This window comes from Porites lutea, chromosome 11 (assembly GCF_958299795.1).
Source record: "Porites lutea chromosome 11, jaPorLute2.1, whole genome shotgun sequence".
NCBI classification, from domain to species: domain Eukaryota; kingdom Metazoa; phylum Cnidaria; class Anthozoa; order Scleractinia; family Poritidae; genus Porites; species Porites lutea.
In genome coordinates, this window is record NC_133211.1 from 21,405,254 (window position 1) to 21,430,262 (window position 25,009).

At 38.8% G+C, this 25,009-nt stretch overlaps 1 protein-coding gene across 2 annotated transcripts; it reads right to left on the reverse strand.

Annotated features, from left to right (window-relative positions):
- Positions 1 to 5,547: 5,547 nt before the first annotated feature.
- LOC140952569 (mRNA export factor-like) lies at positions 5,548 to 24,792 on the reverse strand. 2 transcript variants are annotated; one of them, XM_073401994.1, is made up of 9 exons: positions 24,503 to 24,792; positions 21,774 to 21,866; positions 20,138 to 20,224; positions 17,920 to 18,186; positions 10,272 to 10,384; positions 9,451 to 9,520; positions 7,904 to 8,008; positions 7,255 to 7,347; positions 5,548 to 6,488 (listed from the first exon to the last, which is right to left on the reverse strand). In XM_073401994.1, exons 1-9 carry the CDS (start codon positions 24,710 to 24,712, stop codon positions 6,405 to 6,407), a joined length of 1,122 nt encoding a protein of 373 aa, XP_073258095.1. In that variant the 5' UTR covers positions 24,713 to 24,792; the 3' UTR covers positions 5,548 to 6,404. The 2 variants fall into 2 exon arrangements, with proteins under 2 accessions (XP_073258095.1, XP_073258096.1); XM_073401995.1 differs by lacking the exon at positions 7,255 to 7,347.
- Positions 24,793 to 25,009: the final 217 nt, after the last annotated feature.

Genomic DNA, 25,009 nt, shown 5'->3' on the forward strand with positions numbered 1-25,009 from the left:
GGTCATAATAGTCATTGTAAGTGAAGATCCGAGTCACAGCTTTCAATTCAAGACAGCTCTGATCTATCAAGTATGGCCTCGTCAGCGGACGAACATTCTGCCTTGAAACGAAACACGGTCCATCAGACAAGACTAAGCCTTGAACTACAACAACTAGAGAAGGATAGGTCAATTCGCTTGCGTGAAATGGAAAAAGCTTCCCAAGTGTTTGCTAGGCGGCAGGAACAAATTCATTTTATACGGGACAAGGCTTGCTTACGAAGAGCTACGAGCGCTCCACCGGCTAAACAGACATCAAGAAAGCTTCCATTGGTCGGAACTTTGTCCTTTGAAGGAAGCATCAATGAAGAATCGCCATTCGTGACCAAGACGTACACTAAGCTGGGAGGCGAACGAGGTGAGCGTTGCGAGTCTCCTAAACGACGAATTCACAGAACGATGACATCCCCTAATATGGTACCCGTAACCTCATCTCAATATTCATCAAGTTCCTCTGTTACATCTACGCGGCAAAGAAGTGCAAATTGTAGTTCAAAGAAAGAAATCGGTTTTGAAAAAACGCTTCATGAAAACCCGGCTAAAGAGACAAGACTACCTTCTTATAGCAGAAACTTCTCGGGCCATCGCCAACGCGGCGAACCAAATCTGAAGGGATTAACAGGAAAACCCTTTCACGATTTCAGCTTGGAGAGGGATAGAAGAGATTCCTTACCTTAACAAGAAACAGCTAACATTGGTGAAATTATCGAAAATTACTGCATAAAAATTCTCTGTTGGGGCGAAGACATGTCTTTTTTCGTGGAGATACAAGCTAGCCTGACATGGGAGAGCGTCTTTGAAGGCCACTTCATCGTTTTGTAGAGCGGGCTTTTTGCTTGAAACGCGGGAATACGATAATGATGTGAACAGTTTTTAAACTTGGGGTTTACAGCCAAAAAGTGTGGAACTTTATAGTACTGCTGACTGAATGACTAAGTTGAAATTGTTTGTCAGTTCGTGCACCGGATAACTGGCAACATTTCTACCGTGACTCAGTGTTACGGCCTTTCTTTACAGGAGAAAAATAGAACTCGTTTATTTAATGGTATATCGATTTTTCGATGAATAAATGTTACCAGGTTATACGGAAACTCAACGTGCGTGTGGTGTTATGGCAGACAAATGACAGACTGCGTGCTCAAAATGTCGACGAAAGACGAGGACCTTTATATTTTTCGCCAATTGCGTGACCTTCCTTAAGTATTCTTGAGCACGTATATTATTGGCAAATAATTTAATGAGTTTGTTTTCTATAATAGTGACAACAAGAGATTGTTTTGATTTCCATAAAACTGTATTTTAAATGAATATTGCGAAATAATATAAGTGATGCGTTTAGCTTTTGCGTAATAAAAATGAACTTATGTGGTCTTTTAGTTAGCCACCTGAAGCGAGACAACGCCAAAAAAAAAATATATATATATATCTAATTTCAAAAACAATCCAGTCAAAGAGTGAAAAACAATGATCATTTATTAGAGGACAGACATAACATGTGTACTGTAAACTGACAAAATTAAAACGAATTATTTAAGGGTGTTCAGTAGCTTGGAACTGACAGAATGCAACAATGAAAGACTCTTTGCTGTGGTCACGAGAATGTGAGGTGCTCTTGAACGAAGATTCATGACCTCACAATGTCGCCTACGTTAAATTCGCCTTCCAGTCCCGTTTATCGATACTCGGGGGTGAAAGCGGAATCATGAATCATAGTTACAAAACATGTAAGAATCATGAATCTTTGAAAACTTGGGAATCAAGAATCTTTGTACTTCGGCTTGGGAATCATGAATAACGAGACTCTGAGAAAAGCTCAATAAAATACACGTATGAATTAATTGCGTTCGATCCAGGGAATGCAGGATATGGCGTTTCCGAGAGTGGAATTTTCAAAAATTTTTTCGGGGAACATGCCCCCGGAACCCCTATCTAATTCGTGCATTCGGGGCTGACAGTCCGCTTGTTTCTCCAATTTTTCTGTTACAAAAAACTCCATGCCAAGACAAAACGAATGATGATACCAAGTCTGAATGAAGCAGAAGTTTGAACACCAAATAATATGCAAAACGAGACTAAGTTGCCTGAGAAAATCATTAAACCCGGGGGGGGGGTACTGCCATATATGGGCTATATAGGTATGTGCCGCTGTGAAGGGTATGGTTTTCAAGCAGTTCACTCTAGGATAGGGTATATAAATCAGAGCGTTTGGGTCTAGAATAGGGTATCATTTTTCAGGAAACTGATCAGTTGGTTGAAGATTTTATCTAGACAAGGGAAACAGCTACTCTAGGATAGGGGGATTTGGGGAGTTTACTTTAGTATAGGGTAGCAAAATTCAGCTGAACTAGCTCTGGTATAGGTTAAGGGTTCCAGGGTCCCAGCAGCACATCCCTACCCAGAAATTCCCAAAGTACCCTCCCCCCCCCGTCATTAAATCAATAGGTGATCAGAAGTCTTCGTGAATCATGAATCTGGAGGAAAATTGTTGTAGGAATCATGAATCACTGAGGCAAAAACGACAGGAATCATGAACATCAAGTTTCAAATGATTCCGCTTCTACCCAATACAGTTATTCGCTGTATTATAACTTAATTAAGTCTCACGCACCTAACCGTGAAGACTAAACAAAGTCTAACTAAGTACGCGGTTAATTAAGAAATCTTTTCAATGTAGATCTCTTGCTAAGTGGGTTATTTTAAGAGAAATGCTTTTATAGTCTACGCTTAATGCTGTCGTGAAACTGTTCACGATAAACGGGGATTAGATAAAAGCGTTGAGCAAACGGAAGATGGCTTAGAACGCAGTTTTGTTAAACTCCATTTAAATAACCGGTCCTATGTGACCCTTCATCTTTTTAGCGTTGGTATTCTTTTCACCATGAATACTGCAATGGGAATTTATTGAAGTGAAACTTCGAAGGTTTATAATTCCAAAACGTAGCTGGTTGGTGAAAATTTCTGTGGTATTCTGCCACAATTGTACAACATCATTACAACACCAGGCTAAAAATTGGTTATGGTGAGCCGAAGTTTAAATAATTTTTGAAGAATGCAAGCCAATTCTAGCAAGCAGAGAAAAAGCTGTTAAAACTAAGGATGCGTCCTCTTGGAATCGATTCCGGAAGGTCAAAAATAAAGTAAATCAGGAAATCAAGGCTGCTAAAAAGGCCTATTATAATAATTCTTTTAATAATTATGCCGGTGATCAACGTAAGACCTGGAAGACCATCAATGAATTGACTTCCCGCAAATCTAATAAAACAATAATAAATGAAATACAATATCAGGGACTAAAATCGAGCAATCAAGCAGAAGTTGCTGAATTGTTGAATACTTTCTTCATTGAGATTGGACCAAGGCTTAGTCGAAATGTTTCGAATGTTAATACCACCTACAAGGAGTTTCTTTGTGGAACTTCTAAGGAGTTTGTCTTCAAGGAAATAACATCTGCTCATATTTATTCTCTCCTTTCAAAACTTTGTAAATCAAAGGCCACTGGATTAGATAGTATATCAGCTAAATTATTAAGGGAGTGCCCTGATCTAATTGCCGAGTCTCTTACTTTAATATTTAATCAATCACTGTTGACAGGAATTTTTCCCGATGAGTGGAAGTCGGCTAGGGTTACTCCATTGTATGAAAATTCTGGTAAACGAAATGATCCCACCAATTATCGACCAATATCGGTGATCCCAGTCGTGGCCAAAGTATTTGAACGGGTAGTCCTCGACCAGTTGTATCACTATCTTACTGAGAATCGTATTCTATCCCGTTACCAATCTGGTTTTCGTTCTTTACATTCTACTGTAACCGCATTACTCGAAGCTACCGATAGCTGGGCAGTGAACGTTGATCGTGGCCTTGTCAATGCCGTTGTCTTCTTAGACTTAAAAAAGGCTTTCGACACAGTTGATCATCATATCTTATTAACGAAATTACAATATTATGGATTACGCGGTTCCTGTCACGAATGGTTTACTTCGTATTTAAACAATCGTACCCAAACTTGCCAAATTAATTGCTCAATGTCAAACCCAAAATTTAATAGTTACATGTGGTGTTCCCCAGGGAACAATTCTCGGACCTTTATTGTTTTTACTGTATATTAATGACCTACCTAATTGCTTGCATTTTTCACAACCTAGAATGTATGCCGATGACACCAGCCTAACCTATGCCAGCGCAGATTTAAAACTCATAAATGACTGCGTTAACGACGATTTAAACAAGGTGTATATATGGCTATCGGCTAACAAACTGACCCTTAACTTGACTAAAACTGAGTTTATGTTAGTTGGGTCGAGGCAGAAGCTATCAAAGCTTTCTGAAACTCCTTCTTTTATGATAAACGACCATCCCGTGATGCAAGTGTCAACGGCAAAATCTCTTGGAGTGCATATTGACCAAAACTTAAGCTGGGAATGCCACATACAGAGTATTTGTAAAAAGATTGCTTCTGCTTTGGGTGCAATTAAAAGAATACGACATCTTATTCCTTTTAATGTATTAATTAATGTTTACGACAGTTTAATTCAACCGCATTTTGATTACTGTAATGTCGTATGGAGCAACTGCGGCATTGGTCTTTCCGATAAGCTGCAGAGGCTCCAAAATCGTGCAGCCCGTATTCTAATGTCCGCTAACTCTGATTGTAATGTGGACGATTTGTTCCTGGCACTGGGTTGTTGTAAGCTTAAACACCAAAGACAAGTATCGACGGCTATTATGATGTATAAAACCGTACCTGGGATGACTCCCGACTATCTAACATCTAAATTTGTATCTCGTGACGAAATAACTTCTTATCGATTGAGGAATACTGAAAATAAATTAGTTCTTCCACTGCCCCGTACCAATTATTTAAAGAAAAGTTTGTCCTATAGCGGAGCTAAGCTGTGGAACAGCCTATCCCATGATTTAAGATCTGCAGATTCTTTACATGATTTTAAACGCAAACTGTGTCGCAACAGTTTTGAATGAGATCATACATTAATACAGTTTTTACACGGCATCCTTGAAAAGCAGCTTTTATTTGTAAATAGCTAGGTAGTTAAAATTTTATGAATATATTTTTAATCAGAGTTGGTTTAGTTAGGTATTATAGATCTTAGATTTTTTGTACATGCTGAAGGAATTTTAACCGTGTTTAAATAAAGTTATCTATCTATCTATCTTAATCAAGAAGACAAAGTAGGAGGAAGTTTGAGGGTGGATAGCTGAAAATTTCCATCGCAGGGGGGGTCACTCAGTGTTCTAACTGTTGGAACTGTTTTACAGCCATTCACTGCCAGATTTCTATGCATCTACTGTCACATTATTTTTAAGTAAACAAAAGTACGTAAATCCTTACATCTTTCAGTAGTAACAATTTAAGCTTTTAAGTTAAGATTTTTGATATCTCTGTTTTAAAGGGTGGATTTTGCGGGCTAGAGGAATCCGGAAACCCTAGACCCTCTCCCCTGGATCTGCCATTGTGTCGCCTTTCAAACTGTAGTGGGCGAGTTCTGATGAAACCAATGATAGTGTGGCCCCCAACCAGAGTTCAACTTATAATTATTATTGTAACAAAAGTCGTTTTCATGTGACTGATACAAATGCGCACTGAGGACTATGCTCTAAGACCTTTGTCAACTAACTTTTGACGAGACAGGTCTCATCCCAGTAAGGTAAAGCTGTTTTCTAGGGAGTTTGAGGCTAACGCAACATAAGTTTGGCTTTAAAGACATCTTTGACGCTCCAGAAAAGATCTATAAACAGCTAACCTGCGATCAGGCGGTCCTTCTTCCCTTTTGTCTGGGAGACGAGAGGAAAAAGACGGCGTTCTTTTTCCCCTTTCCCCGGAAAAAAAAACCGCCTGATCGCAGGTCAATAAACAGCATGAGGAAAAACTTAGTACGGATAACAATTTGCTAAAGCATTCCTCAAGCTACCTCACGGGAGGCTGAAACGAGAAAGACCCGCTTTGAAAAAAAAGCCTTTTTAAAGACTGAATTACAAAACAACTTAACACATCTGACAGCATCGCACGATCCAATGTTTAGTCTCTGTCGAGGAAAGTCGAATACCGACGATATCCGGAGAGGATCACCCGAACAAAACACGACCATCCGTCTAACAACGACGTACGCCTATACCCGGGCCCACATGTAAGTCACTTGAAAACTTCCACGGCACCGATGTCACAGTTACAATTCACTGGCTGTTAGTGTAATGTAGACGGGTTCTTCCTTAACTTTAGAGGAGTTTTACCATAAATACTGCTTGATTATGCATTCTTTACATCGCAATGCGCAAGTTGTTCTTTAAAACTGGCCTTTGTGGCGTACCTCTTCAATATCGAAGCCTATTATCATTTTTCTTAATTTCTATTTCTTCCTCGGTTTTAGTTCTTCAGCGCAGTTCCTAAGAAAGATCTTGGGCTTGACTTGCGGGTTGTAAAATTCGTGGCCCTTGGAACAAACAGAAGCAAACAGTTTGTTACAATGAATATACTTTTGGCTTCCTCTTCCCCAGCCGCGCGCGATCGCTTATTTGGGGATATGTCAGTGACACCCTTTTATAGCAAGAATTTTTTTTATAAGAATATCGAGGCTGAAATTTGCAAAATTTTGGAAATATTTTAAGAATAAACCAGAGGCTAAGAATTTGAAAAGAATATAATTATTGTGTTTAATAAACTGGATAAAATTTAATCGTCTGTTTTTACCCCCGTTAAAAAGCCTGCAGTAGCCAAATGTTCGATGTTTATGAGAGTTCGATACGGATCTAAACACCAAACTCTTGTAACTGATACCCCGCAACATTTTAAAAAGGAAATGCCATACGGTATGATTCAGGATATTTTGTGCCTTATATATCGGCAGAAAAATAAGAATATTCAACTAGCTAAAAAAGAGTGTAATTAATGAGGAAAGCGGTGAGGAAGGGGAAAAAAGGGGAAGGGCTGTTTACCCCTTCCTTCATCCCCCGCTCGCTCTCAGTGCTTGCCTCCAGCACCCTGCATTTAAATCTATGCTCCCCGTTTAGTCTTGGAAAAGACCGTGAGAGGGAAGTGTTTCTGATGTCTGAAGTTCACTTAGTATTCGAACAAGGAGGAAACTGCTTAGGGAGAACTGAAATAGCTAATGAATCTTGCATTCTTATTTAAAACCCTGTGCGGGAGAGGGTGGGGAAGGAGATTGTAAACCTGGTTTAGATGTGAGTGGTGCGGCTCACCTTGGACCAGTCATAACTTGACGTGTAAGCAAAAATATTTCCTCTTGAATTGAAACAACAAGCTGTTATGGGCATGTTCAGCTGCTCGGATGTCTACAACATTAAATTCAAGAACAGTGAGTTCACAAGTATTGAGGAAATTTGGGTGGGATTTGGCACGTGCGTGGAGCAAAGAAAACAAGGTTGTTAAATTAAAGAGCATGGAAAAAACTAAATGGTTTCGGGATTCAGTCTTTCAACAATGACTGTACTGTTCGTTTCATCATCACAATGTGAAACAAAGCCAAGAAAAACTGACCTCAAGTAGAGTAGCGCTCATCTTAGGTTTAAATGCGTTACAAATCTATTAGAATCATTTGACTTGAATGTTAAAAGAAATGGTAAGCGATTGCTTTGGTTCTGCGTTGTTGGGCGATGATGGAGTTCAATAACAAACAGCAACAAAAAAACCCAAAACCAACCATGACTTGCTTGTGTGGTACCGGCTGTAAGTTCAGAGCGGTTCTAAATATGACTATTAACTAGGATTCTGTAGTTAATAATTCGTATCTGATCTCAGTGACCGAAATAACTACCTTGGTTCTATTTGTTTGTCTTTTTTTAAGGTGATGATCGCCCAAATTTGGTTATGAAACAGTTAAGTTCTTACTTTAAGTTTTGTGCGAGCGTCTCTGTCCCAGAAACTGAACTTTCCATCGGATCCTACCGTGGCAAGCGAACAAAAGTGTACGGGGTGGAAAGCGATATCGTTCACCTGAGGAAAAATAAGAAACAGCAATGGATGCATCTTAAAGAAATGAAGTGTGTCTCTGCCCCTCTCTAGCAGATACAGAAGCGTTCCTGTTTGGAAATATCAAATATATATAGTCTATTTCATCTCAATACTATTAACCCACTATGACATGCATGTATATGCTATCGTCAGTCACCCTGGCTAGCCTGAGTAAACAACCGACATTTCGCGACGTCACCAACCGTTTCCTCACGAAATGATGTCTGAGGAACGCCTGCAGAAATTCCATAATGATGACGTGTTACCACCCACATCTGGGTATTGCTTCTGATTGGTCGTGCTGTAAGGAAATTTGCGTCAACCAATCAGAAGCACTATTCAACTTCGGGTAGGAACACGTCATTAGTATGCGCTCGTTTCTCAAATGTCATTTTGCGGGGAAACCTATGGCCACGCCTAATGTCAGCTCTCAGCTCGAACCTGATGTGCAGACAATAAAGAGACCACGTCAAATGCTGCATTACAGAGGTTTACAGTTAGAGATCGCATGAACTTTTGCATCTTTGGGACCAAAATAACTTTCCGTTACTGACAGGCTTCTGTCAGAAGAGGTTTCGGCACCTGTATCTGTTTCAAAGGACATTTAACTTCACTGACGCATTTAATAAAAAATGAGCTTCGCGTAGCTGTATATTACATACAGGGAATTCAAGACGTAGTGTTGCTTCCTGATGTCATGTCGTTTTATAAAGCAAGAAAATGGCCTAATGTACCATGAGATTCTTTGCACATGTGTATCATCTGTATTCTTGGGTCCAAATCTTGTCCTAGCCTGAGAAAAGAGCTGACATTTCGTGGCGCTACCACTGGTTTCCCCGTGAAATGACGTCTACGAAACGAGCGCAGAAATTCCATACTGATAACGTGTCACTACCCAGATCTGAGGTAGTGCTTGTGATTGGTTGAGGCAAACTTCCCTCACGGCACGTCAAATCCGAAGCACTACCCAGATCTGAGTAGTGACACGTCACCAGTATGGAATTTCTGCGTTGGTTCCTCAGACGGGTGGCATCGCCAAATGTTGGCTGTTTTCTCAGGGTTTTCCTCTGACCCACACTTGCGACATGATATTTTTTACATCCTTCTCATGATAAACTTTTCTTCATACACTTTCTCCTAGGCCCATAGTCTCAAATGTCACCCATCTTTTCGCCCCATCCCCCAGGTTGCTTCGCCCGTTGGCGGGGCGGGGCGAAGACACGGATGACATTTCAGACTACCAGGCCCAACCCCGCAATATGAAACATTTTGAGACAAGGATTGCAGCAGCATTGTGAGTTTCCTCTTGGCTTTATGCTTCGGAAACCTGATGAAGCTGTGTGGCTTACTACTTTTAACTAGTTACTTAGCCAGCAAGATTGAAAGTGAAGATAGAAAACCCATCATCAGTCAATTAAGCTTACGGCATAAATGTCCTGAACGTTGGCTCCAGTTCCATTAGATCTGTGGCACTTGAATGTGAAGTTATCTTTTCTGTAATAATAAGTATTAAAAACCCATGTATAATACATTTAGCCTAGAACCACAGACGTATTTCCGGTCCTCCACCCGGGTGAAGAGAAGCAACGACCGGTAATGCGCCTGCATTCGTAGGCTAGTACCCATATAGTCCGTCATTTTATCCTCCTCAACAGAACACTAAGGATGAAGCTATCCTTGAGTACCGACAGATTCATTCTGCTACTTGGCAGCCAAATATGAAATAATTCCTGACCACTGGGCTCAAACACTGTGGCAATGAACTAAACACGCTAAATGAGACAAAAATCTGCGATTTCTACCCCTAAGTGAGACAACAGGCATCCCCGTCATTTCTACATGGGAATGACAGTCACCCAGTGTCCATTGTAAACCAATCAACATTCTTTTGGAACAAGGCTACTGTTAGAATATTACAGTATCTTAGGCTATATTCATACCCTACAAGGCAGAATTTGCACTGGCACCAAAACCATACCAGATAGGGCTTCTGTTCTCACATACGAACAGTGATTTTGGCACAGTTTCTGTCATGGAGTGAGGCTGCACGAAATTCGGTAAAGTAGGTATAGTCTGAACATAGCCTAATTTCAAAACAGGGATTTTGATTGCAACAATCTAATCCGTACCAATTATTAATTTATGTCATTCCCAGTTGAAAAGTAGAATAAGGGAGAAATAAGAATTAAAGGCACTTGGAAGAACCACCCAAGGCCTTTTTTTTAGTTTGTAAAAGAAGACTCACGGATTCTGTGGCTCAATAAACTGGATTGCAACTCGTCCCTCTACAGAACCAAGGGCAAATCCAACAGGCTGATTATTCTTCTTAGGGTCTCTAAAAATACTCACACAGCGATTCTAAAAGGAAAAAGTTAGCAAACGTTTAGCATAAGAATCTACATTCACATCTAAATTCAAAAATGAATGATTATCCTAAGTAATGAGGGACTGGAACCATTCTTGTTACTTCTCGCTAGTACTAATTGCAGTCACTGTCAGACTTGGCTCTTTTTTTTAATGGGGGAGAAATAATCGCTATCCACTGACACTTACAAACAATCCTGCATTGTAAGTCTTACAGGATAATTGTGCATTACACCATGACAGTGACTATACTGTAATACCCAGATGCTCAAACAGTACAGAACTGTTAGTGACTCAATCTGCTATAATTCATTGATTTTTCAATGCAAGCATCTGAATTTAAGGGTTAGATTTTGAAAGTATATTTCAAAGAGATGTTACAGATTATGTGATGGGGCCTGATTTGAGATCACATCTATTTGAAATTGTACCATTGCTTAAGGTGGCTCCGTAATTAATACGAGACCATTTAGCTGTGACAAATTTTCCGTCATAACTTTTTCGACTTTAACGCGATGGCTGAAAAAATTTGCAAAGAACAACAGATATCATTCGGCAATAATACAAAATAATCCAATTTCATTGATGGTAAATATTTCTTGAGAAATTAGCGCTTAAAAGGACCCTACAGTTCAAAGAAAATCGCGTCTAGTAAAAAATTTGGCTGATATTTTTTACTGAAATTTCTGGTATCGGCTTTAATTGATATAATAAATATGCCAGAGGAATTTCAGAAAAATCGTTGGAGCAGAAGTCCGTAACTAAAAGTCGCTCAAAATTCAGCTGTGAAATTGTTTTGGAATTTCAAAAATAAATTACTATCAGGTAGAAGGAGACACCAGTTTCAATTTTCGGGACAAGTAAATTCAACGTTTGCTAATTCTTAAAACAGAAGCCGATTGCTATCTTGCTATTCTTTAAAAGGTACTTTTTAGTTTTAGAAGCACTATAAAGTGCTCCAAACTTTCCTCTGAAGTAGAATTACTTGTTCTTCGACAGTTTTAAAATATCCCTTGGCAGTTTTGGCTCAAACTCCTGCTGCATACATTTTGATGTATGGCAATGCATTTTCAACGACTTTTACTGCTGTACGGTTTCCAACTCAGGAAAAAAGTATTGAGATTGGACGCTACCTCGTATCAGAGCTCAGAAAGAACTGTCCAGCACCTTTGTTTATGATTACAAAATGAGCACGAGCGGCAGTTCTGCGAGGAATTCGCACCTCACCCAGGGGAGACGAACGACAATGATGACCATGCCTGTGAACCGAATAACATCACAGTGCAAAATAAAATTATCGAAAAAATACTGCCCGTGAATAAATTTACAACTCTGAAATTTTTGTCACTCCTTCCTTCAATGAATAGGTATTTTTTTCTTGATTATTATGTTTTGCTCTGCAATACATGTTTATACAGATCGGTTCACAGACATGGGCATCATTGTCATTCGTCCCCCCTGGCTGAGGTGCGAATTCCTCGCAGAGCTGCCGCTCGTGCTCATTTTCTGGTCATAAACAAAGGTGCTCGACAGTTCTATCTGAGCTTCGATACAAGGTAGCTTTCAATCCCAATACCTTTTTCCTGAATTGGAAACAACGTACAGCAGGAAAACTGAGCCGTTGAGGATGCATTGCAATACATCAAAATGTATGTAGCAGGAGTTTGAACCAAAACTGCCAAGCGATATTTTAAAGATGTCGAGGAACAAGTCATTCGACGTCAGAGCAAAGTTTGGAGCAATTTATAGTGCTTCTAAAACTGAAAAGTACCTTTTAAAGAATAGCACGATAGGCAATCGGCTTCTGTTTTCAGAATTAGCAAACACTGAATTTACTTGTCCCGAAAATTGCAACTGGTGTCTCCTTCTTCCTGATAGTAATTTATTTTTGAAATTCCAAAACAATTTCACAGCTGAATTTTGAGCGACTTTCAGTTACGGACTTCTGCTCCAACGATTTTTCTGAAATTCCTCTGGCATATTTATTATAGCAATTAAAGCCGATACCAGAAATTTCAGTAAAAAATATCAGCCAAATTTTTTACTAGACGCGATTTTCTTTGAACAGTAGGGTCCTTTTAAGCGCTAATTTCTCAAGAAATATTTACCATCAATGAAATCGGAATATTTCGTGTTATTGCCGAATGATATCTGTTGATCTTTGCAAAGTTTCGCAGCCATCGCGTTGAAATCGAAAAAGTTATGACGGAAAATTTGTCACAGCTAAATGGCAGAGGAGGAGCGAATAGTATCCCATGATGCATTTTTCCAGATGCATTACGCAATATCGCAGTCATGGCAGATTCCATCGTGAAATAAGGTCGTTTTCTCGTCGCCTTTTTTCTCATTTGTGTTCCAGTAAAAGTAAGAAAATTGCATTATTTTGTTATTTGACATGACTTCTCCGATTTTCAATGGCTTAAGAGCGAAATTACAACATAGAAACATTATTTTCATTGTTTCACTTAGTCTTCTTATCACAAAGTGTTCAGTGACCCACAACAAGGTCATGAATATTTACGATTTTTTGGATTATATGTTGAAGTCTTCCAAATGTGGTCCTCACGCCGGCAAATTGAGGTCCTGAATATTGTACAGGCTAAGAAGTACCCAGAAGTACCCACATTTTGAAGACTTTTTTATCGAGCAAAGATGGCGGAAATTTCGTATCTTTTATCACATTTCAACGCCATGTGTGATAATATATGTGTTGTATGTGTAAAGCCTGATGAAGGCTACATCTGTTGGGCGCTTTCAAGAGCACTTTATGCCGAAGTAATCACTTTGTATTTTCATAGTGGTTATTTTTAAAAGGAATTTGACTATAATTATTTTAATTAGAACAAGGAGCGGTAAAAATTACCGTGTGTTTTCAGTGTGATAGGAACCCAGACAAAGGTGCCACGCAGCATGCAAGCGGCACAACGAGGTACAACGCTAAACAAGCCTGCTCAGAAATTGAAAAAAATATATATCAGAAACTTTAATTATTCAAAGGAACAGATCAGTATTCTGGTCAGGAAATTTCCTTGAAGATTGCGTGAGTCAGTACCGGGTAGATTCAGAGGATTGTTTGTCGCATCGATAGGTTAAATTTTATTTGTAACTGCAGTTGTAAATTGAGCTCCTTTGAGCGCGATGCTGAAATAAATCCTCCTTTGGCAATTACCTTCACAGCGTAGCGGCTGTTTTGATGGAGCCACTTTTTAGATCAGTCATGGTTTCGTTTCTCCTGGTGAACCTTTCAGTTGCCAAGTCTCATACTTTGTGTTTGTAGTTGCGACCGAGCGCACAAGTAGTTCTCGACAGACCAGTGAAACACATGTAACCCTTCAAAGTAACGTTGAAATTCTTCTTTAAAGCACAATGAATATCTGCTAACTCAATATTCTCAAAAGCAGAAGCTGCTGAACCGAAACATGTTTGGAAACCATACACATCGAGCACTACGATGTTCATTACGCGCGTGCTGAAGAGTAGTGATCATGATATGTCACGTACGCAGTGATAATATAACATGAAACAAGGTGCATCATGGGATACTATTCGCTCCTCCTCTGGCTAAATGGTCTCGTATTAATTACGGAGCCACCTTAAGCCCATCCTCGGGGACCCAGGGGCAGTTAGTCGGGTCGATAAAATGTTCGTGGTGAAAGTTTACTGTAAGATCGAGACGAGCCCCTGGGCACTTACTCTTACCGAACCAGTTCCAGAAGCGTTTGAATTGCCTGCTTCTGATTGGCCAGAAAAATTTTTTTCTGGCCAATCAGCGAAGAGAAGCTGCCGGGTGACTCTCGTGTTTTCTTACACGACGTAGTTTTCCTCATCGATCGCCATAGTTGCGTAGCCCGTTCAACTGGGAAAGTTTCTCGACGAAAGTTTCAGAACAAAATGTTAACAACCCGCAAAATTGCAACCTTTAGCACGGCTACAAGAAACAAACACTCTCCGATGAATTTTTAGTGCGGATCTTTCCAAGGTATCGTAAATTTTTATTGCTGATACGATACGCGATGCATGACTTTCACTTTTAATTTCCACACCTTAATTTCCTCACATTGTCTAGTATACAACGCCAACCTTACATTTTAGATGATCATGATCGTTGCACGACTTCTGAAACTTTCTACAGCGTGAAAATTTCCGTTGCACGGGCCACGCAACTACGTCGATTGATTGTGGAAAATGCCGGCTAACTGCAGTGCCTTTGTGCTTTCGCTCCAAACTCCTTTCGAAACTTTTAAGCTTAAAAGCTTACAGCAGTTGACCGTACGAATTGTGCCGAAGTTGATAGTAGTGTTAACTTTAGATTCGAGGGAGACCTCCAGCAAGCGCTTGAAGAATTAGAAGGCTTGTCTTTGTTTCCTGTGGTACAGTGGTACAGTTCAAAGCGAAGCAAAGATTTATTATTGAGAAGATTGTGGAAAGAAGGGATGTTTTTGGGCAATTGATAGAAGAGTCTAACCTTCCAAATGTTGCCTATAAGCTAGGGGGTTTAAAAATCGTTAGATGCTAAAGGTTATGAATTCCCTAGTAATCCATTGGTCATAGTGATTTCACCTCTCATGTGAATTGTGGTGGACCAGGTTAAGTTCTCAAGGTCACTAGAAATTCAGGCCGCTTTCTTAGGGGAAAGCAAAACAAAAGATCAGAAATATTGAATGGATAGGGAGTGTTTTCTTTGTTGTATGGAAGCCTGGAATCATTAACTGGGGGACAAGAAATTCAGGGCAATGTTCTTTAAGGAGTTTTACCAGAAGAATCCCGTTGCAGGTACATACAGCTGTTCATTGGTAAGTATGCTGATTTGTTTACTAGGAAGGTTGCTACACTGAATTCATTGTGGGGAGTTCTGAAGGGGTAAAATGGGATGTTGTTGCTCTGGAAAAATGGGATTTAAGTCACTGGCAGGGGGATTCTATCATTGAGAATGGGAAGAAAATGTAAAAAATGGGAATTGAGGGTTAAACAGTTTCAATGGGATTGATTTTATATCCCCCTTTCAGGACACTTGTTATACTTAAAAGTAGATCTGGCTTTTATTCAAGGATGCTCAGTAATCTTATGTCTAAAAGCTGACAGACACTTCACAAGTCATCATGTTTTTTTGTCACCATTTATTGACAATTGAAAGGTGATGAAGTAAGCCTTGCGACTGCTTAATTAAGATAATAGTGCAATTGAACATTTACATATTATAAATGGAAAAACGCCCCATAATACAGAACTACAGATTCCATTACATTAATTTTATTTTTAAGCTGTTGAAATTTTTTTTTTAACTTTTTTAGTGGAGTTCACATATCTACTTATAATACTGCTTGAGTAATGTATATACCAGGGAGCTGTAATATTTTATTTTAGGTGGCCAACAAGTATACTTGAGTATATTATTTGAAAACTGTCTAGAAAAATGGGGTGTGCATTATATTTGGGTGCACATTATACACAAGTAAATATGGTATACCTACATATGACATACAAAAACTGTTTTCCAACACTCTCTGGAAAAAAGGGAACTGTGCTGAAATTGTCTCTTACTGTCTTCGATAATTCTTAAAGTCTTTCTTCTTTTAGATTTCATTAAGTGTACAACTTGTAGAAGAGAAAAAACTCCTTCCTTTTTTGATGACAGTAATGAAAACAGCAGAATCATTCCAAGCCACTTATGTTGCGACATCAGTGCCAAAGACTGTTAGTCTGCTTAAAGAAAATCAATGATCTGTGACAGGAATTTCAAGAATCAAATCTTCACCACTTGTATTCTAGAATTTGTATTCTCTGATTGTCTTCTATAGGAAACAATAATTGATAGTTGTAATAAGTTATGTTCTGTGGAAAGTATTTTAAAGACACTGTGTGGAACGGTGACCATGCAATGAAGTTTTTTTATTTTTCTGAAGAGGGTGTTTAAACATTTAAAAATAATTATCAATGAAGAATATTATTGTCAGATGAGGAAAATTATGATCGGGAAGTTATGAAATATCAAACAAATGCACCAAAGGAAAATTGTTAATATTGCAGCATTATTTTCTCAAAATAAGTCCAATCTTGTACCATCAATTCCAAGGGAGTTAAAACAATGGCACTGTGGATGTGTTTGAGGGGGTCAGTAAGGGGAAACATCAAGTCAATCATAGATAAATAGTTTGGCAAAAAACCACATATTATGTGAAATTACTCTTATACATGTCTCTTATAATAAAAATTCATTTCTTCTATATTAGCCATAATTCTAATCACAGTGAAGATTAACCCAGGTCCTTGAAATCAAGAGCTGAAGTTGGATCTTTGGAAAGTGTCCCTATTGCTTGGTCTCTTCTCCCTGGAATTTCCATAAGAGCGTTCACTTCTTGTAAAGCTTTAGTGACTACAAAAATATCTATATAGACATCCCATCCTTCCACGATTTCTCAACTCTGTACCTATACGTGTCACACACTGCGCGTTTATCGCCCTCCAAAACTTTCACACCAACCACTTTCAAACATTTTGGCAAACTCACCTTTACTTTTTTTTTCTTCACTTATCCGTAAAAATAAACCCACACAACCTGCAAAAATCGACCTCACTTAACAAGTCAGGATTCAGCACATAACCGGACCGAGATTTCGAACTAAACACAACGGCTGTATTTAAAATACGTACGGTAAGGGATCGAGTTTGGCGCGAAAGCAAGAAGGTGCGTGCACTGCAGGAAGCCAGCAATTCCCACGATCAATCGACGTAGTTGCGTGGCCCGTGCAACGCAAATTTTCACACTGTAGAAAGTTTCAGATGTCGTGCAACGAACATGGACATCTACAATGTAAGCTTGGTGTTGTATACTAGACAATGTGAGCAAATTAAGGTGTGGAAAGTGCAAGTCATGCATCGCGTATCGTATTGATCAGCAATAAAAATTTACAACCCCTTGGAAAGATCCGCCCTAAAAATTCATCGGAGCGTGTTTGTTTCTTGTAGCCGTGCTAAAGGTTGCAATTTTGCGGGTTGTTAACATTTTGTTCTGAAACTTTCGTCGAGAAACTTTCCCAGTTGAACGGGCTACGCAACTATGGCGATCGATGAGGAAAACTACGTCGTGTAAGAAAACACGAGAGTCACCCGGCAGCTTCTCTTCGCTGATTGGCCAGAAAAAATTTTTTCTGGCCAATCAGAAGCAGGCAATTCAAACGCTTCTGGAACTGGTTCAGTAAGAGTAAGTGCCCAGGGGCTCGTCTCGATCTTACAGTAAACTTTCACCACGAACATTTTATCGACCCGACTAACTGCCCCTGGGTCCCCGAGGATGCCTTAAGCCAGCTGTCAGTATGCTGGTGGATGGCTGATTTTGATAAAGTCCCCAATACAGTCCTCTATGACTGGTGTAATTATACTTCGACCCTGCTCTCCATAGAGCCTCCGGCAGCTCAGTGGTCTGGTAGCACGGTGGTCAGGTTTGATTCTCAGCTGGAGCTCAGAATTTTCTCTGAGCATTCTGGTGTTAGATTTCTTCATCTTCCAAATTATACAATTTCAGTTCTTACCTGGTATTTCAGTGGTGACTCTAACCTCTTGACTTCTGAAGGCTGATTCTCTAACTGATAACAAATTATCCCCCTCTGTGCAGTACCAACAATGGCCATGGGGTACACTACATCTGCACAGTACACACGCTCGGGAATTTGTAAAACCATCATGGGGTTTGATTGACGTGTGTCCCAAAACTTAACGGTATTATCCCAGCTTCCTGTCATGAGGCAGCTGTAGTTTGGTGCTTGAATCCACTGGCATGTTTTGACAGGTTTGTCATGCTGATAAAAAGGTAAACACAAGAACAGTGCATGGCTTAAAATTCACCATCGCATTTCTATCATTTGCGATTTTGGAAATTTAGCTATAAAAATTGCAAAAAAAAACTTTTCTTAAAAACATGTAAAGAAATTTTTAAAAACATTAAAAAATACGACAACGTTAAGCTCATCTTCTGAGTGAGGGTCAACTTTTAAGAAGTGCCACGGAAAATTTGACCACCTCATTTACAAAATGTTATTCATTAAAGAACTTAGGCCCAGTCTTCATACTCAGAGAGACTCCATTAGTGCGAAACTATTTGTTTAACTTGTAACATATTTTCATATGCTACTTTTCTTTTTTATGACCTATTGTTTTTTCTTGTATTCATAGAACATTCATACGCAACTTTTTGACTTCATAAGGACATCTGAGAGCATAAAAAAATCATCATATTTATTTAATGTTTTAAAAAATTTCTTAAAATGTGTTTTTAAGAGGAGTTTTTTTACAGCAAAATGTTTAAAAAAGTGACTTCTTTTTAATCCACTTTTAATTAGAAATAAGAAAAAAAACTGGGCTGAGTTAACTTCGCCATGCCGTTCTGGAACTGTTACTAGGGGCAGGGAAAAAAATATTGGCCAATAGCTGATAGGAGCATCCCCAGTAACAATCCCAGAAACAACTGCGGGATGCATTTCGGCTCCAGTTCCCCTCTCGTTTCTATAGTGGCAAATTACACATAGGCACATATTGACATTCAGTCCCAAGCAGTATGCAGGATGTTTGTCACATGAACCTAGTTTAGTGGCCTTGAAAAAATCACATGTCCACCTTGAATTTTAGAGAGAAAAAACAGCAACAAAGCTGAGTCTTTTTTTCGACTCAGTCTTTCTGTCCACACTGATGTGGATAACAGAGAAAGAGCAAGAGCAAGAGATGAAAAGCAAAGGAGACAAATTTCGTTGGAAGAAAAACATGAAAATATTATAGTGGGGGTGAGAAAATGAGAAATGCTAGCGGCTACTAAGGTGAAAATAAACGACAGTGAAAAAAAACACATACAAACATACAACATTCCCTCCATAAAATGTGTAACCGGGAAGTTCTATGTTGTAGTCATGCAAAACTACAGCAAAGAAATGTAAAAAAAAGTGTGCTGCATGTGCAAAGTTGTCTTTTTGCTAATTGGACCTATTAATTTTTTTTGCTGTTCTTGTTTCTGTCCCTGTTTAGTATCACACAATTTTATTTTTTGTTTGAGTATTTAACTATAAGAGTATATTAATGAGAGCTTCGCTTTCAGCCCTGGCTAAATCTATATATTATCATTTAAACAAACAAGGGTTAACTGGCAATGCTGAGAATAATAATGAATACTGATTTGCAGGGATGTTTAATAAAAATATTATTGTTAGCATAATAATCTAGGTAATAAAATGGAGTACAATGCAAATTTCTACGTGTAGTTTTGACACAAAAATCTGTAAAATAATGTAAATGTATGGATCAATAATTTAAGTTGAATTTTATTATTGAGTAGAGTGTAGAAGTGTAGGAGTAAATACTTAATCTTAATTAATAATATTAATTTCAAAAATGACTGAAAATGATCGAGTTATGCTATCTTTGTTTCTTCTTTCACTTTTAGTCTAAAAATTAACCATTTTGCTTCCAAGGACTTGTTACAGTGTCTCTGTTGCCACATCACACACCCTCCCCCCCCCCCTCACAGCCCCCCAGCCCCCTTATCCCTTTAAGCCCCAATATCAACATACCAATTCTCCAAACTGACATCCACACATTTCTTAAAGATTTAATTGAGAGAATTTGATAAAGATCAAAGCATTTTCTCATTGGTGATCATTTTATAAATTCTCATGACCTTTTTTCTTGACTTTAAATCAATACTGTAAGGAGAAAATTGGTGTTGGTCACTGTTGGGGAATTAAAGGACTATTACATTCTTACCTGAGCCACTTGCACAGCCTGGTTGGAATTGAGGTCCCACATCTTACACTGTTTGTCAGTAGATGCTGTAAATACTTTTGTACCATCCTGCAATTAGAAGTTACTTATTGATGTAGGTGAAGTATGGAGAATACCGGTACATGACTTGTATGGATGATAAGTAAGATGAAATAATTATTATCAGCTTACTAGACAAAAAACTACTTTTTCTTGTAACGATAAAAATTACACAATTACGATATTTCATTTTTTCATTTCACTGTCACCTCAATCCCTTCATTAGTCATGTGATCTAGCCATAGGCATACGGGCCGGGGGGGGGGGGGGGGGGGGGCAACTCAGATTTTTTGGCCAGCAAGAGAAAATTTGGGCAAAGCCAGTTTTTAAAGATGTTCCATGTTTTTTCTTCTTATTATTATTTTGAAGAGATAAATATTTTCCATTTTAACCAGAAGTCTGCATAATAATTTAGTTACGTTCACACGAGTCAGTGGTTGCCTAGCACATGAAGAGTTTCTGGTTATAAGGGAAGGGTATCATGCTGATTTCTTTTTGTTGGGCACTGTACTTCACTGTACTAGCTGGAGTGGGCTATTTGCAGTCGTGAATTGATTAGAATAAACTTCCGCATAACTTTCTAGAATCACCTCCGCCCCTAGAACAGTGTGTGGCAGAACACGCATCAGCAATGGGTCTGAAAGTGAAGTGGCTGACTAATTTTCAGTTTGATCGAATTACGAGAAGAATCATAATTTTTTCCAATAAATCTATCAAGCGGTTTAAAAATTATACACTAATTTGTTTAAGTAGACCAAAATGATTACAAAACCCCTAACAGGATCGAGCGCTAATCAAATCCTTCCTTATAGCAATTGGCCGGAGCTATCTCCATGATCTTTCAGACACGTTTTTAAAAAGATTGAAACTGCTATGAGGTGAAATTGCATGTCAAAAGCGCTCCGTTTTCTTCAGATTACGACTAAACATCAAGATTTTCCTTTTTTACCTAACAATAAAAACTTCATCCCAAAATATCTCGATAACGCTCTTACAGTTCCGTTTTAACTTCACAAACATCGAGGCGACTATTGGAGGAAAGAGCTCCCCTGAACGATTTTGTAAGAACAGTTCCCAGTGAGAAATATTCCTGCAAGTATAATAGGTAATGGCGTCATTTCGTTGCTATGACAGCTGCGATGTCATTGCAATCCTGATCATGACAAATTTCCCTCTTTATCTCACACAACTGTGGCAGCAATTTTTTACAAATGTTTGTTTGTGGCAACGTAGTTTATGCTCAAACTTGGCAGGTACTGACTCTGAAAAACTGTATCGAGCCACTTTTATATTCCAGTACGGCCTATTTTGTTGCATGACCCTAGTTTCCTTTTGACTGTTTTGTAAAAATTTGGGCAACTTGCAAGACTTTTTTGGGCAAATGGATTACCCCCCCCCCCCCCTTGGGAAAAAATTGCCCGTACACCTATGGATCTAGCTAGCCTATTGGTCATGCCCTTTTATCACTTTTCTCTTTCGATAGCAGGAAATTACTTTATTTGAGTTGTTTGCATCACTATGATGGCAGGGCAGATTATTTCACCTTTAGAAGTTATTTTTGAAACCTCTGATCACTTACATCATGCCAGCAGCAGTCTAAAATTGGTCCTGTATGAAATTGTTGAGCCTTTGGAACTGTCTGTCCATTTTCTTTGACTTCCCAACACCTTACCTATAAAAACCAAACAAAACTAACATTACGTAAAGAGAGTGGCACTTGACAGTTACAAGAACTGATAAACATGTGGCAAGTGACGAATGTTAGACATTTGTCATGTAAGGTCTGCATAGAGACAACACATTAATTTGTTAAGTACTATTAAAAGGATTTTTGCCTCTGTAACTATACCAAATAAGCAAAATGCCAGGCACATGGCGAATACATAATTAACAATTAGTTGATGAGAGATTTGTTGCTTTAACAAGTAGGGACGTGTTGGGTTTACGGTCAAGTTGCCTGATAGTCATCTCACTCAAAGTTATGTTGCCTGAAACTGCAGTTATGTCACCCGAAATGCTGTCGAGTTATGTTGCCCAAAATTTTCTCATGCTAAAAAACATTCTAACATCCTGTTACAACTGTATGCAACACATTTTGGTGCTTGTTTTGTCTCATCAAGGCTATAAAGAACAAAAAATATTACACACCTATCATACTAACCTTATTTTATATTTAATCTGTGACTTACTTCTACATAATAATAATAGTAATTTAGTTACATAGCCCTTAATCCTTAGGAGTCCACAAGCACTTCACATAAATGACAGAAACTTAACTTTAAAATTATGTACAATCAAATATAAAATGTTAAGATCCTAAACATTACCATAAAAATTAAAATGTACCTTAATTGAAATAATAAAATCGTAAGAGGATAATCTAGTCTAATCTTAAAGTCAATTATTAAACTACGACATATTTATTGCTCTGGTTTCCTCTCATCGTGGCAAATTCATTTCTTTGTGTATTTACAACTGATAAAATTTCAGGCGACATAACTCAGGATTTTGGGTGACATAACTCTAGTTTCAGTTGACATAACTTCAGGCTTGATGAATTTTGGGACGACTTGACTGGTTAGGGGCCATCGACATATTCACTTTTCCCCCGCTTAACATCAACAGGACGTTTAGGGGGGAGGGGGTAAGGCAGCAGACATTAGTGCAGGGCGTTTTTGGACAAAAGTAAACTGATGTAAAAATGTGTGGAGCGGTGCTCATGACATTAAGTTATGACAAAGCAGGACCAATTAAAGAAGTGAGTGTAAATTGTGATCTTTTTATAAAACTCTGCTCTTAACTACCAGCAATATTGTATATTTTACATTGTGATTTTTTAAAATATATCCTAAATCACCAATAAATTTTTACAATACCAAAAATTATGGTTAGTTTGCTGATATTGTAAATATGTTTGTCAGAATACAACTGAAATCTTTTGTCAATACATAGTTTCAGGGTCAACGTTCTTTTTTGAGAATCTGTTCACAGCCTCATTGGACAAAATCCAAGGCAATCATTTTCAGTTCAATCTAACAACAAATGACAATACGTTGACTTGGATTGAATAACCAGGGTTCTCAATAGAAGGCGGCACCCGGCGATTGATCACCGCTTACTTTGGGATTTATAGCCGCTTACTTTGTGTTTAGGTCGCTTTTCTTTGCTTTGTTTTGACACCTCTGGCTTTACTAAAGAGCCTCCTACTTTATCAGTGATCACCTCCTACTTAAAAATCTATTGAGAACCCTGATAACGCATAAAGTCGTTAATGTTTATGCATGTAATGAGAAACAGTCTATCTTAACAGTTTTCTTAATAACACTAGTGGCAAACCCAGTTAATTTCCTCGAAATCTTCCTCACTAAGGTATATCAGTCTACAGATATTCTTAGTTGTACTGTAAAACTCTGTGATGAAGTGTGCATTAGTGACACAAAACGCGTAGGAGATAATAAAACAGTTTTTACAACTCAAGAAGTTCGCAAAAGTGCTGTTCACTGGTTTATCCCTTTAAAAATATAATGAAGTTTCTACCACATTTTAAAAGCAGTATATTGTGTTGATACTGTTGATATCCTCACGTAAGTGCATGACAGTATTCCTTCTGGAATGCAGTGACTTTTGGGCAAGCAACATTTCAAGTGAACATTTAGGAGGGGGGAGGAGGGGGGTCTGACCTAAACATCCAGTTGACGTTAAGCAGGGAAAAAGTGAATATGTCGACGGCCTCTTACTAGGTGATGCCACTGTTAGAACCCAGCATAACACCATCGCCACATTTCCCCTTCACACATGTGGAGTTGGATACCACCATGGCCACTTTCAAAGAGGTTGAGGAGCATGGCTCTCTTGTGAGATCTCCCGGTTGGTTGAAAGATGGGCTTCTCTGGAACTGACTAAGCCATAAATTAAATGATTATTTTGCAATTTTTTCCATATTTCTACTTAAGGTTGTTTGGGGGGGGAGACCATAAACGCGTGTCTTTAGATTTCAGGGACCAGACCCCTCCTAAGGACAGCGGCCTTTTTAAAACTGGGGTTTGGATTTTTTCTTCAAAGAAGCTGACAAAATTTGGACCCTTCAGACAATTTTTCAATGGTGCCAAAAAAGAAAAACTCTTCGGACTTCATTTTTCAACAGAAAACCGACACAAATTGGAAGGCGAAAATACAATGTAAATGAACATCCCTCATATCATTCTCCTTGGTTTGATATTAGGGTTGCTCTCAACTCAGACGGTTTGTTCTTTAGTTAAAAACCAAAATCAGGTAGTATCCCTCACATAAATTCATCCTTTAACTTACATCATTTGCCCAAGATGAACCGATGAGAAAGTCTGCTTTGGGGCTAAACTTGAGCGCGCTAACCGTGTCGTCTGGAGGGGACTGTACTTCAACATCTTTCATTGGGTTGTCGGTATTTCCGAGACCAAGGGAATTTGTTGTGGTAGAAGTAGAACCAAACGTCCCAAAGCTGGAAGTACCACCGAATGACGAGCCTGTTGAACCGAACATGTTTTAGTCGCCGATATAATGCTGACACTGATTGAAAATGATCAAAGACGGCGGAAATCGGAGGTACATAACAGTCACAATATATGAAGTAGATATCTTGCTTATGGGTAAGCCGCTGATTTTAGCGAAGCGCCAGCCTTGGACCAGCCTTACACTGTTCCGGGACGCGGACGCGCGGCGCCACAATGAGCAGCAGTAGCAGGGCGGAAAAAGGTTATCCGCCCTGAGCAGTAGTGGCAGTGGTGCCGCAAAAGAAAGTCCTTCGTATTTGCAGCTGATCCAGAAGAAAATGACAAA

Bases quoted from the DNA above. Each gene is read 5' to 3' on its own strand.
- LOC140952569 (XM_073401994.1), bottom strand. From the start codon at position 24,712: ATGTTCGGTTCAACAGGCTCGTCATTCGGTGGTACTTCCAGCTTTGGG. The intron at 9,521-10,271 runs GTGAGTCTTCTT...TTATTATTACAG, and splicing joins TTTATTGAGCCACAGAATCC to AAAAGATAACTTCACATTCA. The intron at 8,009-9,450 runs GTAAGCTTAATT...ATTTTTCCTCAG, and splicing joins ACGTTCAGGACATTTATGCC to GTGAACGATATCGCTTTCCA.